Consider the following 14,942-nt stretch of genomic DNA (forward strand, 5'->3'; position numbering starts at 1 on the left):
GCACACTTAGATTGGTATAATTTGGGGGAGGTGAGGCAGCATACCCTGAAAGAGCTATTTATGAAATTATCTAAGTGAACAAACAGACCTTAACAGTGGGAATGAAATGTATAGGTCTACTGATACACATTCTCATATACTGACGTAAGTATGGCTTTACATTTCAGTGATTTCCCAAAAGTTCGCAAGATTATAATTTTCATCCTGTTTTAGTGACAATTTTATAAGTTTGTACAGCTACTTGGCTATCCCAGCATTGTAAACTTGTAAATAATATCATAGAACATTTAGAATCTAGCCCATTCTGTCACAATGATGGTTCATTGTGTAAATTGTGCATTAATTCATCCAGTAACTGTTGAAGATACACAACATATTACATTACATGCACCACATTAAAATGAAAATTTGCTTTAGTACATATCTTATGAAAAACAAAGAACAGCCAGAATAGGCAGCCAGTACCATCATATTCTCCTTTTCTTACAAAATAAATCTGTGATAATAAAAGTGGAATGTTTATTCATGCAAATGCAGAAAGCTAGGGGTGAGGAAACAAGCTGAAGGTTCACTGAGAGTATCTAATACTGTTGTACCAACCCTGCTGTTTACAACTGCTCTCATCAATGCCTACCTGAGAAAAATGCACTGAGAAGTTTACCATTCAATTAGATATAGGAAGCAGGAGGATTGATGGCTCTTGTAATGTTTTGTCAAACTAAAAAACACTTCTAATTGCCCTATTTAATATAGAGTAAAAGAATTAATGTAACTCTCATTTCCCATAAAGCAATGCTTATTAATTAATGTCAATTATTTTCATGAAGTTTACTGTTTATAAAGGTTTTGTAAGTGAAGGTATTTCAGAAGTGGTTGAAAATGATGTGTACAACTCAAAAGAGGTCTTTAGTTGTTGAGTTGAACCTTTAGAATGAAGCCATAGTTGCACCTAAGTTAATTTGTTACGTATTTTAATATTGCTTGTTGAATTACATCATATATCATATTGTTTTCAAAACAATTAATATCTCAACTGCAACTGAGCAATTCTCGGTAGTATCGGCTTTGGTAGAATATCTGAAGGCATCAACAAATTAACTTTATTTCGCAAAGTCCTGAGGACAGTCATAACTGTTAGGAAAGATGCAAATTTAATTGAAAATACTTGTTTGGAGAGCCTTCACAAGGACCTCAAACAACATTTCAAAACTGTATAGCTGTTTCAAAGGGTGAAGACTGCATGCAACATTGTCATTTACAATAAAGTGTAAAATTGCTTCTACAATTTCTTTGCTTTCCAAACAAAAAATGTTTCATCAAATACTTTTTAAGGTCTTGTGCTGTTCTTTCATAGTAAAATTTATAATGTTATCAAGTAGAAATAAATGTGTTTTCTTGTTGTAGTATTTGCAGGATGTTACATCGCCAAAGAGTCAGTTAGTTGTACTGGAGTGCAGAGTCCAGGGTTCCACCCCTTTAAATATCCAATGGTACAAGGAGGAAAAGTTTATCAAGGACTCTGCAGATTTTCGAATTTTAAGAAAAAGTAAGTCATATCATATTGTTCTTCCTAAATAAAGCTAGGGTTAAGTCATCATAAAATCACTGCTATTTCTTTCTGAGGGTATGTTTGTGTCCGGTGCATGTCCTTATGGGAGGAGGTGACTAAGAGAAGATACTGACCTTGCCCTAAAGAGTCAACGGTTTTTTCTCTCACCAATCACTGCTACCTGTTTCCTACTTTATTGGAGAACTAATTTTCTTAACTGAACAAATTTTAGCTCTTGAGTGTCAATGCTACCTTTCAACAGATTTCACTGCAGATCTATTCCACAGATCACAACTGGCCTGAATTCAAAATAGCAAGGTTTACTGTTCATTTAATTGTGGAATCCAAGAGAATTAATAACATTTTTAAATGTCAAGCTAAAAAAGTTTAAATCATCACTGTCTAACAGTTTATTGACATGTCCATATTTCTACTTTGAAAATGTATTGAAAATTGAACTTCTTAAAAGGGAAAATCTATTTTAACATTGTTTCATAGCGCAGGGACATTTCCTCCCAGCACAGAAATGTACTTCTGCTGTGTTGATTCAAAATAAAGCACAAGTAATAACAGCTACCTATCATGTTAACAAATGGAATCAATGGTCAAGATGATTATTGATCTCAGCTCCTAATATCCCCACTCATAATGAGGCCTTCTGGGAACTGTATCAACAAAGAAAGATGACCAGATATCTATGTCTCCATTGGGTTCATTATGAATGCATGATCAAAGTCCAAGATTCACTTAGATTAGCTCAGCAAGGGTCTGATTTTACAGATATGAGTAGACTTTTTGCTTCAATTTACAGATGTCTTTATGAAGTTACAATAAACTGTTTCTTCCAATGCTTGTGTGCTTATTTGGTTAAGACTTAAATGAAGTGGAGAAAATCTTCTGTTCTTGATAACAAAAAATGGCACTGCCTAATTGCCACTTTGAGAGGATTGTACAAGTAGTTTGTTTAAACAGATTTTTGAATGGCTATGCAGTTTGAATGCAGTTCAAGACTGTTCATTGTTAATATAAGGTCTATTGATTCTATATTTGAAGGACAAGGAGGATGTGGGGATGGGGTATGGAAGAGGCATGAGAGCATGGAAGAGAATGGGGTGATGGAGTTTTACATTTTAAATGTGCCTTTCATAAGGGTTCTTTAACCAGACTACATATTGAAAAAATATTCTGTATCCATAGTACCTAAGAAACTAGCTAGCTCAATTCCACAAAATCTGGAAAGGAAGGGGAGGATGTATGAGATCCTGATGGAACTGATCAGGTCAGGACAGCAGGGTGCAGGATTGCTACACCAGCAAAAGTGTTCGTTGTCAGGAAAGAGTCAGAAATCCTAGAATCAGGCTGAACCCACCATTTTGAATTGACCTAACTTTGTAAAAACCCAACCTGCTAACTCAATAAATAAACAATTGTATTCAAATAGTCATAAGGTACAGAAGCAGAACCTTCAGTCCAACCATTCCATTCCAAACATAATCCCAAACTAAACTAGTCCCACCTGCCTGTTCCTGGCCCATATCCCTCCAAATCTTTCCTCAACCAAATGACTTTTAAGCATTGTAATTGTACACGTCCACAACTTCCTCAAGAAGTTCATTCTACATGCGAAGCACCCTCTATGTAAAACAACTGCCCCTCATGTTGTTTTTAAATCTTTCTCCTCTCACCTTAAAAATGCGCCCACTAGATTTGAAATCCCCCATCCTAGGGAAAAGACAACTATCATTAACTCTATCTATACACTTCATTATTTTGTAAACTTCTATCAGCTTGCCACTCTATTTCCTACGTTCCATTAAAAAAATTCCCCGCCCATACAGCCTTTCTTTATAACTCAAACCTCCCACACCAGGCAACATTCTGGTAAATATCTTCTGAATCCTCTCCAGCTTAATAATATCCTTCCTATAATTGGGTGACCAGAACTGGACACAGTCGTCCAGAAGACGCCTCACCAATGTCCTGTACAACCTCAACATCACATCCCAACTCCTATAGTCAAAGGGCAGAGCAATGAAGACAAGTGTGCCAAATGCCTTTTTAACCACTCTGTCTATATGTGATGCAAATGTCAAAGAATTATATACCTGTATCCCTAAGTCCCTCTGTTTTATAACACTGCCCAAGGTCCTACCATTATTGTATAAAGCCCTATCCTTATTTGTTGTACTAAAATGCAATACCTCGCATTTATCCAGGTTGAACTCCATCTGCCATTTTTCAGCCCATTGACCCATTTGATCAAGATCCATTTGTAATCTTAGAAACCTTCTTCACTATCTACTATGTCAGCAATTTTGATGTCGTACGCAAACTTACTAGCCATGCCTTCTATATTCTCATTCAAATCATTTATATAAATGACAAACAAAAGAGGACCCAGAACCAATCCCTGTGGAACACCGCTGATCACAGGCCTCCAGTCCCAAAAGCAACCCTCCACCATTATCTCTGTCTCCTGCCATTAAGCCAATTATGTATCCAGTTGACAAGCTCAGCCTCTATCCTATGTGACCTAACTTTACTAATTAGTCTACCATGTGGATCCTTGTCAAAGGTTTTACTAAAGTCCAAGTAAACAATGTTTGTTGCTCTGCCATCATCAATCTTTTTCGTAACTTCCTCAAAAATGTCAATCAAATTTGTGAGACCCAATTTTCCCTTCTCAAAACCATGCTGACTATCCTTAATCAATTTTTGCCTTTCTAAATGGCCATAAATCCTATCTTTTATAATCACCTCCAACAACTTATTCACAACCGAAGTCAGACGCAAGGGTTGATAATTCCCCAGTTTCTCCTCACCTTTCTTAAACAAAGATAGAACATTAGCCACCTCGCCTGTAGTTATAGATGATGCAAATATTTCTGCAAGGGGACTCGCAATTTCCTCCCTTACTTCCTACAATATTCTGGAATACGAAAGATTTATCCACCTTCATATTCTCTAAGATCTCCCAAAAGTCCTCTTTTGCAACATTAACTGTTTTTAAAACATTAACATTTATTTCTCTGCATTTTATAGACTCCATTTCTTTCTGCACAGTAAAAACTGGCACAAAATACTCATTTAATATCTCTCCCATCTCTTGGGGTTCAACACAAAGATCTTGATCTTTAAGGGGCCCTAATTTCTGTCTAGTTGCCCTCTTGCTCTTAATGTATTTGTAGAATCTCTTTGGATCATCTTTAACCTTATCTGCCAATGCTATCTCATTTCCCCTCTTTGCCTTCAAATTTTCTTTTTTAAGAATGCCCCTATACTCTTTATATGGATTAAGAGATTCAATTGAACCAAGTTGTCTATATTCAAAATAAGATTCTCTTTTATTCTTGACTACAAACTCAATATCTTTATTCATCCATTGTTCCTTAATCTTACCAGCTTTACCCTTCACTCTGACAGGAACATAAAGCCTCTGAACATTCGTTATCATTCTTGAAAGCATTCCACTTGTCAGACATCCCTTTACCTGCGAACTGTCTACTCCAATCAACTTTTGAAAGTTGTTGTATCATACCATTAAAATTTGGTTTACTCTAATTAAAACCTTTAACACTTATGGAAGGCTTATCCTTTTCCATAACCATTTTGAAACCAATAGAATTATGATTGCTAGACTCAAAGTCTTTGCCTACTTTTACTTCAGCCACCTGTCCTGCCTTACTTACTCCTTACTGCCTTACTTATCCACATATTGATAAAAACTTTCTTGAATACATTTAACAAATTCTTCACTATCCAAACCTTTAAACACTATATTAGTCCCAGTCAATGCTTGGAAAATTAAAATCCCCTATCGTTACAACCTTATTATGCTTACACTTACCTGTAATCTCCTTACATATTTGTTTCTCAATTTCTCTCTTTGGGGGACAACAGTACAATCCCATCAATCTTTCCTTTTTTATTTATAATTTCTATCCATATATTTTCACTGGATGATATTTCAGAAATATCTTCTCTAATTACAGCAGTAATGCATTCCTTAATCGAAAATGCCACCCTCCCTCCTTTCTTGCCTCCTTTTCTATCCTTCCTATAGCATCTAAACATAGAACATTGAGTTGCCAGTCCTGTCCATCTCTCAGCTAAGTTTCAATAATAGTTATAATTGCTATGTAGTCCCAATCCCATGTTTTTAAACATGCCCTGAGTTCACCAGCCTTACCTGTGAGACTCCTTGCATTGAAATAAAGGCAATCTGATTCTTCTGAGTTACTACATACTTTGAATCTCTCTTGTCTTTCTTTTCTAATTGACATGCTTTGTTCACATTCAGAACCTTCCCCATCAAACTTTCTATTTACACTGCTACTTAGAATTCCTCCACTTCCCCTCTTGATCTGTATAATGTCTCCCTTAATGGAACGAGTAAATCTCCCAGCTAAGAAATTGGTCCCTTTCTAGTTTAGGTTTGACCCAGCCTTTTTGAATAGATCTTTTCTATCCAAAAAACATTCCAATTGTCCAAAACTCTGAATCCCTGAACAATACACCACCTCTTCACCACTGATTTATCTCCTTTATGCTTTTATCCCTTCCCTTGTTTGAGTTTGCCATTGGGAGTAAACCAGACATTACAACTTTTAAGGTTCTATTTTTTAATCTTCTACCTAACCTGTTAAATTCACTCTGTACTGCTTTAATCTTTTCCCTAAAAATGTCATTCCTACTCAATTTAACAATATGCTTGAAACATTTAGAGACATCCTTAATCCCACCACCAGGAAAGTAACAAACCATCCTCCATTTACTCTCACTGACACAGAAGCTCCTGTCTATCCCCCTGACAGAGTGTCCCCAAAACAATAATTCTATTAAATTTTGTCAAATGCTGCCTAATGTAGGAATTATTCCTAGTGTCCAATAATTGACTGCCCCTTCCACATTCCTGGGAGAGACTATCCCCTTCAGCAGTTCCAAAAACTGAATATCTATTTGATTGGGTGACATGGTGGCTCAGTAGTTATCTTTGCTGCCTCACAGCACCAGGGGCCTGAGTTCAATTCCAGCCTCAGGCAACTGTCTGTGTGGAGTTTGCACGTTCTCCCTGTGTCTGCATGGATTTCCTCTGGGTGCTCTGATTTCCTCCCACAGTCCGAAGGTGTGCAGGTTAGGTGAATTGGCCGTGGTAAATTGCCCTTAGTGTTCAGGGATGAGTAGGTCAGGTGCATTATTCAGGGTAAATATAGGATAATAGGGTTGCAGAATTGGTCTAGGTGGGTTACTCTTTGGATGGTCGAAGAGCCTGTTTCCACACTATAGGGTTTCTATGATTCTACAGAGGAATATTCTCACAGGCCTCTAATAAAGGAAGTTATGAGAACAGAAGAAGGAAACTAAAACAAACCAATAATGTTTTTCATCGTAATACACAAATATAAATTTGCTTCTCAGGGCCAGTAAAGGTGTTTAGCAGTAATTGTAGAATTAATGTGATGTTAAAAACCCAATTACACTTCATTTAATGTGTAACTTCTTGATGAGTTCAAGCCTTACAATATAAATCTTTCGATCAGTTCATGTTTTTTAGTATATATATGTAATTGTTCAAGGGACATGGGCATCACTGGTGAGGATACAATGTATTCCCCATTCCTAATTACCTTCGGGAAAATGGTAGTGAGCTGATTACTTGAACCAGTGCAATCCTAGGGAGTATAGGGACATCTACTGTGCTATTGTGAAGGGAGTTCCAGGATTCTGATGCAGCATCAGTAAACGAACAGCAATTATATTTCCAAGTCACGGGTGAGCAGCTTGGAAGGGATCTTGCAGATGGCCATGTTCCCATATACCTACTGCCCTTTCCCTTTCAGGTGGTTGAGGTTGCAGATTTGGCAGGTACTGTTGGAGGAGGCTTGTAGAATTACTTCAGTGCATCTTGTAGATGGTACATATTGCTGTCACTTTGTAAGCTCCATTGTCCTTGAGAATGTTGAGCTCCTTGAGTTTTGTTGGACCTACACCCAGAAAAGCAAGTGGGAAATATTCCATCGCACTCCTGATTAAATAGAATAAAATAATCTCGACAGTGCGAAAGTAGGCCATTTGGCCCATCCAGTCCACAATGACCCTCCAAAAAGGTCACCCAGATACAGCCCCCTAACCTATCCCTGTAGCCCTGCATTTACCATGGCTAATCTACCTAGTTTCACATTTGTGAACATTATAGGCCAATTTAGCATGGCCAATCAACTTAACCTGTACATCTTTGGACTGTGGGAGGAAACTGGAGCACCTAGCAGAAACCCACACAAGACAGAGAGAATGTGCAAACTCCACACAGACTGTCATCCAAGGGTGGAATCAAACCTGGGGACCTGCTGCTATGAGGCAGCAGTGCTAACCACTGAGCCATTTTGCTACCCATTTCTGTGTTGTAGCTGGTGGATTGGCATTGGGAAACCAGCAGATCAGTTAACCCAAATAAAATTCCTCATCTTTGATCTGTTCTTGTAGCCAATGGATTTATGTGGCTAGTCCATTTTGGTCAATGCCCAGGATGTTGTTGGTAGGGGCTTCAATCATGGTAATGCTATTGAATGGCAAGGGCCAATGTTGGGATTCTTTGATTTTGCCAATATTCATTGATTGGCACTTGTGAGGTGCTCATGTTACTTTTGACTTATCAGCCTAAGCCTAGATTTTCCATCACTTTTCTGATGATTGAGAATAGACTGAAAGGGAGATAATTGTGGGTTGGAGTTGTCCTGCTATTAGTGGACAGGACACACCTGGTGGATTTTCCACACTGACAAGTAGATACCAAGGGCACAGTTAAATATGGCAGGACTCTCGGGCTTAGACTTGTTCCATTAGTTGCATGCTTACTTAGCACCTTCTATTGCATGCTACAGCTGCTGTTTTGCAGGTAAACAGTTCTTCACCAGGTTGGTACCTCATTTTTAGGTACATCTGGTGCTGCTGCTGGCATGTCCTCCTGCACTGTTCATTGAATTAGGGTTGGATCTCTTAGCTTGATGTTAGTGGTAGAGTGAGGATACACAAGGCCGTGAGGTTACAGTACCACATATTGAATACAAGCAAAGTACAACAAATTCTAGTAATGTGAAATAAACGTAGGGAATGCCGGAGAAACCCAACAGGTCTGGCAGAGAACCAGAGTTAATGTTTCAAGTCCAATGTGAGTCTTCTTAAAACCATTTGGTTGAAGACATCTCTGTTGTTGTTGATGGTTCACAGAATTGCTAGATCCATTTAGTGTGATAGTGCCACATAACACAATGGTAGGCATCCTCAATGTGAAGATGGAACTCAAGTCTTCACAATGACTGTGCAGTCATCCCTTCTACTAGTACTTTCATGGACAGACACATCTGTGGCAGGTAGATAGAGTCATCATGTCATAGAGATGTACAGCACAGAAACAGACCATTCAGTCCAACTCGTCCATGCTGACCAGATATCCCAATCTAATCTAATCCATTTGCCAACACTTGGCCCATATCCCTCTTAACCCTTCCTATTCATACACCCATCCAAATGTCTTTTAAATGTTGCAATGGCACCAGCCTCCACCACTTCCTCTGGTAGCTCATTACATCCACACACACCACCCTCTGTGTGAAAAGGTTGCCCCTTGGGTCCCTTTCATATCTTTCCCCTCTCACCCTAAGCCTATGCCATCTAGTTCTGGACTCCCCCACCCCAGCGAAATAACTTTATCTGTTTATCCTATCCATGCCCCCTCATGATTTTATAAACCTCTATAAGGTCACCCCTCAGCCTCCAATGTTTCAGGGAAAACAGCCCCAACCTATTCAGCCTCTCCTTCTAGCTCAAATCCACCAACTCTGGCAACATCTTTTCTGAACCCTTTCAAGTTTCACAACATCCTTCCAAACGGAAGGAATCCAGAATTGCTCACAATATTCTAAAAGTGGCCTCACCAGTGTCCTGTACAGCCGCAACATGACTTCCCAAATCCTATACTCAATATTCTGACCAATAAATCAAGTATGTTTTTCCCTCTAGTTGTTCCCTCACCACCTACCTCAGACCCAATCTGTCAGTTATTTCGGAATTAACCAACTCGTTCAGTAGTGGTGCTAGAATTTACTGGCACAAGTCATTACACTGTAGTTAGTTCTTGTGCAACCCCACCTTATAGAAAAGTCATGCTTTAGAAACAACATTTAAAATATTGGTGCTGTAATCACATTACAGCCAATGCACGTTCTAAAAGTTTGTGCTGTAGAAACAGCATCCCCAGTTTGTCAATTGCGTTACAGTGAATTCATGTTGATGAAACGCGCATTATAACAGAACCACCTGTATAAATATTTTGTAAGTTTTCAGTAGTTTTTGAATGTTATTTTCTGAAAATAACTTCTTTCCTTGTCTTGTTTCACATGTGTGTCTGCCCTGTAGAGGCCTGTTTAACAGCAGTACCCGGTAAGCCATTTTATTTTGTTTTAAACATTATTCATTTATCAAAGCAATTAGATTTTATTTAAAAGGAATATGTTTGGCAATTTTTATTTGCTTCTAAATAAAATTATTTGTTAACAAAATACTGTCAACTGTATAATGTTAACCTAGCTGCAGGTGGATTAAACATACAATATTGAGCGTGCAGAGGAGTACATAGTGAAACAATTGCACACTCCTAAATTACTGTTGTGATGTAGTGGATCATATTTCATTGAAATGATGTCTTAATATTGTTAAACTCACCAATAGGGGTATCATTGGTCTTTTAGTGGAATTTCATCCTGTAGCATATACAAATGGTGACCAGGATCCCATGACATTATAGACTCTCAATTTACTTTCAAAAGAGCTTACCCTGTGATTCTGGCAGAAGTTTGTGGTGCTCAGCAGTTAGCTCTTCCATAACACACATTCGATAAATTCCAAGCAGAATGGTAAACTCTTCCTACTGCTCTGTTTCTACCCATCCATGCCATGGAAACATTCTCCTTCAAGGTTTTCTGTTGCTTGTACAGACATTGATTTGTATCTGACCTTTTACTGCTTATGTCTCAGATTTACAGTCTCTACAGTATGGACATCACCCTGCCGTTTGACTGTGTGTACTGAGTAAACAGTTTTATTTAGTGGTTGCTGAGCATGCAGCTTGGCATATGTTCTTTGTAATTGTATCTTTCAAATATCTATAATTATTTTCTATGCTAAGCATTCACTACTCGATGCAGTCTCTTATGCTGGTGTTTCAGCACTGAAAATCATTTTGCTAGTTTGCATGGGAAGCCAGAGAGCAGCCTTTCTTGCATTAGTACTTAAGGCTGATATCTGCTTTAAGTGTTTGCCATGACTTTATTATCCATCTGGTATCCTGCCATGATCTACCAGTTCAAGAGATGACACCGACCCCATTTTTTCTCAATGTCCTACAGGAGTGACCATTTATGCTACATCTTTCTTTCTACCTTGGTCCTTTCCCATGTAGTTGCAGCACTTGGTCATTACGACATTTTCCTCATTTTTGTATTCACCTGTTTTGAGAAATCCTTGAAGTAAAGTTTGGCATTGTTCCCATGCATGAAACAAAATGGTTTCAGCATGGATGGCTAAAAAGGCACTGGCAATAATGAGTGATTGTCATGAACCATCTGATAATTTGTTATACAGTAATTATCTGAAGAACTGCATTACAAGGAAGTAAAACGGTGAAGTTAAAAGCATGGTCAAATTCACTGGAATACCCAAAGCAGTTATAGTTCAAGACATGTGTCATTGTATTATTAATGGTTTAAGACACAGAAACTTAGAAAATGAGTGTAGGAGTAGGCCATTCAGCCCTTCAAGCCTGCTCCATCTTTCAATATGATCATGGCTGATAATCCAGCACAGTACCCTGTTCCCGCCTTATCCCGAGACCTTTTGATCCCTTTAGCCCTAAGAAATATATCTAGCTCCTTCTTAAAAAGATTCAATGTTTTGGTCTTAACCATACTGTGGCAGAGAATTCCATAGGCTCATGCTTCCCTGGATGAAGAAATTTCTCCTCATCTCAGTTTATTAGTCTAAATATAGTCATTTCTAACCTAGTGAGTTGAGTAGCCAATTGTGTAATGCTTGAATGACATAATGAAAGACCATAAACAATGACAACTGCAGACCCACTGTAGTTGGATTTATGCTCAACCCCAGAAAGAGGCAAAGTGGGTGTAAAATTGAATGCATGGCATCACCTGTTGACTACCTGCCTTCGCTGTTATTTCACCAGCAACTGGGCGGCCCACCTGACCTACTGACCTCAGCCTAATTGAGACCCATAAGACATTTCGAAAATGGCCACTTCAGGGCATTCCCCCCGCCCCAAATCATCACTGGCATTTAACCAGCAGCAGCAGTTACACAGACCAAATGAACTTGTTAGTAGTTTGTAGCTGCCTTCTATTTGGACATCTAGTGCCCTATCTCCCCCAGGTTAGTGTTATGTTTGCACCCTGTTCTTCAGAAATCCCAAACTTATCCTGGTATCTGCTTCCTTGGCATTGGGTGAGGATTGCCTGCATTTCCATTATCGGCCACCAATCATGGTGCTGCTGTTGAGTCTAGACATCTGTAGGTCATTTTATTGGTCTTTAGCTCATGGATGTAGAACCTCCTCTCGGATCTGAAATAATTAACTGGCCAACAGCAAAAAATTCAACTGAGAGCTTCTTGATCACATGGAGGTAGGACTATCCCTAATGGAATAACTCCACAGAGGCACCCTGTCACCAAGTCACCCACGATTTACACACAGAGTCCTTGACACTGATCTAGTTCCCTCAGAACCAACTCTCAGAGAAAATAGGATGTCTGGCACTCCTGTTTATGTCTGTCAGCTAGGGTCCCTGGATTGCATCAAATTAGCAATCCCAATCAGGGAACTCCTATTCTGAGGTCCACCTGACTGATCATGTTATAATCACTACATCTAACATTTAAATGGAAATCAGAATCAATATCTTCATGTAAAGTGATGGCAAGTTAATCATGTTAGACTACCCTTCATCAGGGGTCCTCTCAATTATTATCATTGAACAAACAAGTGATAAGCAAATTCTTTATAATATTAGTTCTCAAAAGCAGTCTTTGAAAATGCCAGCTGAATGTAGACAGAGACATTACAGAAAATCTGAATAATATACTGTACTCAACTAGTTAAAGGCGGAATTGGTCAATGACATTAAAAAGACTGTAATTGGGACAGATGTGCAATAATGTATTAAGTGGCTGACAGCAATTTTATTGCTCTTTTTTGATTTTACAACTCTAATTATATCCATTTAGATTCAGGCATGAAATATTCAGCAAAATCACTTTTTCAAATTTTCTATTTATCATAGAAGAGGTTTGCACACTGGTAATTACAGAAGCTTTTCCAGAAGATTCGGGATTGTATAATTGTGTTGCAACTAACCGGTTTGGTGCGACATCGTGCTGTGCCCAGCTCACGGTCTATTCAGGTACAGTATGTACTGCATTGAGTGACCTGAACTCAAAAGCATTAAACAAAAATGCATGCTGGCACCATATAATAGTTTGCATGCGCAATGCAAATCATATTCCATAAAATTGACTTCACTTAAAGAGTCTTACAAAACATTATCTGCAATAAAAATGTAACAACTTATTAGCAGTTTTAATTTCTGATCATGGTTCAAAATATCCAGTTATGTAAAAGTCTTATTAAGTGGACACACTATCTAGAATTTGAATATTCTCTGATCCTACTGATCCTAGAGGAAAATTACCTTAATTGCTATGTTGTAAATGCATTCAAAAAGCTTTTTAAAATTCAGTGTATAGTGGCCAGAGCACTTCCACCACCTGTCTTCCCAACCCAACTATTGCATTGTGTAGCTCTACTCAATGCTACCAAAGTAACAATTGTTCTCATTCATCTCAAAGGTAAGCCTGACAATATTTTTCAGCATTTAATATAGGGCACTTGAAATATAAAAAAACTATAGCATTAGACTAGACAATGTTTTATGTTAATTGCCTGGGTAAGATTCTCCATTAAAATTTGTTCACTGTCCTTTCATTGCTCTTGTATATCATCCTTGCTTTTCTATTAATTTTCTCAACCACAGAACTGATTATTTAACAAAAACATGTATCCTCATCAAGGAGAACACTGAATGAATTATGCATTTGCAAAATTTTGAGTTGAGCATTGGAAAGTAAAACATTAGCCCAATTTTTTTATATCCAGTATCAATATTTAGTGCTTTCAGTTTACATATTCAATATCCTTACACTACAATTTAAACAGCAACATCTCTTTCGTACACGAGGCAGATGTAGGAGCTCAAAAGGTAATGATAGAGGAGCCTCAGCCCCTCACCAATTATCCATTGGTTTGAGGTTCTGACAGCTTCTCTGGATGAGAGCAGGCTGACTATGACACATGGTGCAGGAAACCATTCAAGCATGGACCGTACAAATGAATGCACATGGTTTAGGAGATAGCATAGTTCAGGGAATATAAACGTGAGTGCCAAAGACTATGTTGGTTTCCCAAAACCAAGGTAAAGGACATTTCAGGGCTGGAGAGGAACCAATCGTTGGAGTGGAATGATCTGGTTGTCATAGTACACTTAGATACCAATGGCAAACGTAAAACTAAGAAAGAGGTTCTGCTGAGTAGTATGCACAGTGAGAGGCTGAATTGAAAAGCACAGCCACAGGGTAATAATCTTTGGACTGCTACCTGAGCCACTGGCATAGGATAAATAAGATTAGACAGTGAAATGAGTGACTCAAAGATTGGGTGAAAGAAGTGGGTTTCAGTTTATTGTGCAAATTATGTTTGTAGTTTATTGTTATTATTTGGTAACTTGGATTCAAAGTGAAGGAAGAACACATTTTAGTTTTCAGTTCAATGAAAGTCACTTTAATAACAAAGGTAAGAAAGTTATTTTAAGCAGTGAACTCAAAAAAAGATTCCCAAGAAAGTACGCAATTTAGTTAAATTCCTCAATCATCTACCTGGAGAGTTAATTGCTTGTTTACAAAGTTGAGTTTCCTGTTACATAAACAAATGGAGAAGTCAGATTAGCAGAATGGCAGATGTTTACTTTGTAGAAGTCTGTAGGCTATACGAGTTAGTAGAAATATTGAGAATGTCAGGAGTAGGAAAAAGTAATCCAAGATGGAGGACGGGGAAAATTTCTGGCTGTAACTGGCTGCTCCTTTTGTTTTTGAAGTATTTTAGGTGTTGAAGGTGATCGAATTCCAGAAGCAGCAATTGCTGCTATAAATGCTTTGGCATTGTTTTGGAACTTTGGAGGAAAAAAAAGTCAAAACAACGGCACTTTTTTAAAAGGGAGAGGGACAGACAAAAGCAGTATATGGTGAGGTCAGGGCAGGAGAGAGAGAAAGAGAG

General features: G+C 38.2%; 1 protein-coding gene across 6 annotated transcripts in view; it reads left to right on the forward strand.

Moving 5' to 3' along the window:
- The window catches only part of myot (myotilin), a 145,280-nt gene that overhangs the window by 44,299 nt on the left and 86,039 nt on the right, over positions 1–14,942 (forward strand). For all 6 annotated transcript variants that reach the window (XM_043703556.1, XM_043703559.1, XM_043703557.1 and 3 more), the window contains 3 exons: positions 1,405–1,546; positions 9,965–9,988; positions 12,898–13,017. In XM_043703556.1, coding sequence (XP_043559491.1) covers positions 1,405–1,546; positions 9,965–9,988; positions 12,898–13,017 — 286 coding nt within the window. The remainder of the gene's footprint in view (positions 1–1,404; positions 1,547–9,964; positions 9,989–12,897; positions 13,018–14,942) is intronic.

Source organism: Chiloscyllium plagiosum, chromosome 14 (assembly GCF_004010195.1).
Source record: "Chiloscyllium plagiosum isolate BGI_BamShark_2017 chromosome 14, ASM401019v2, whole genome shotgun sequence".
Lineage (NCBI taxonomy): Eukaryota > Metazoa > Chordata > Chondrichthyes > Orectolobiformes > Hemiscylliidae > Chiloscyllium > Chiloscyllium plagiosum.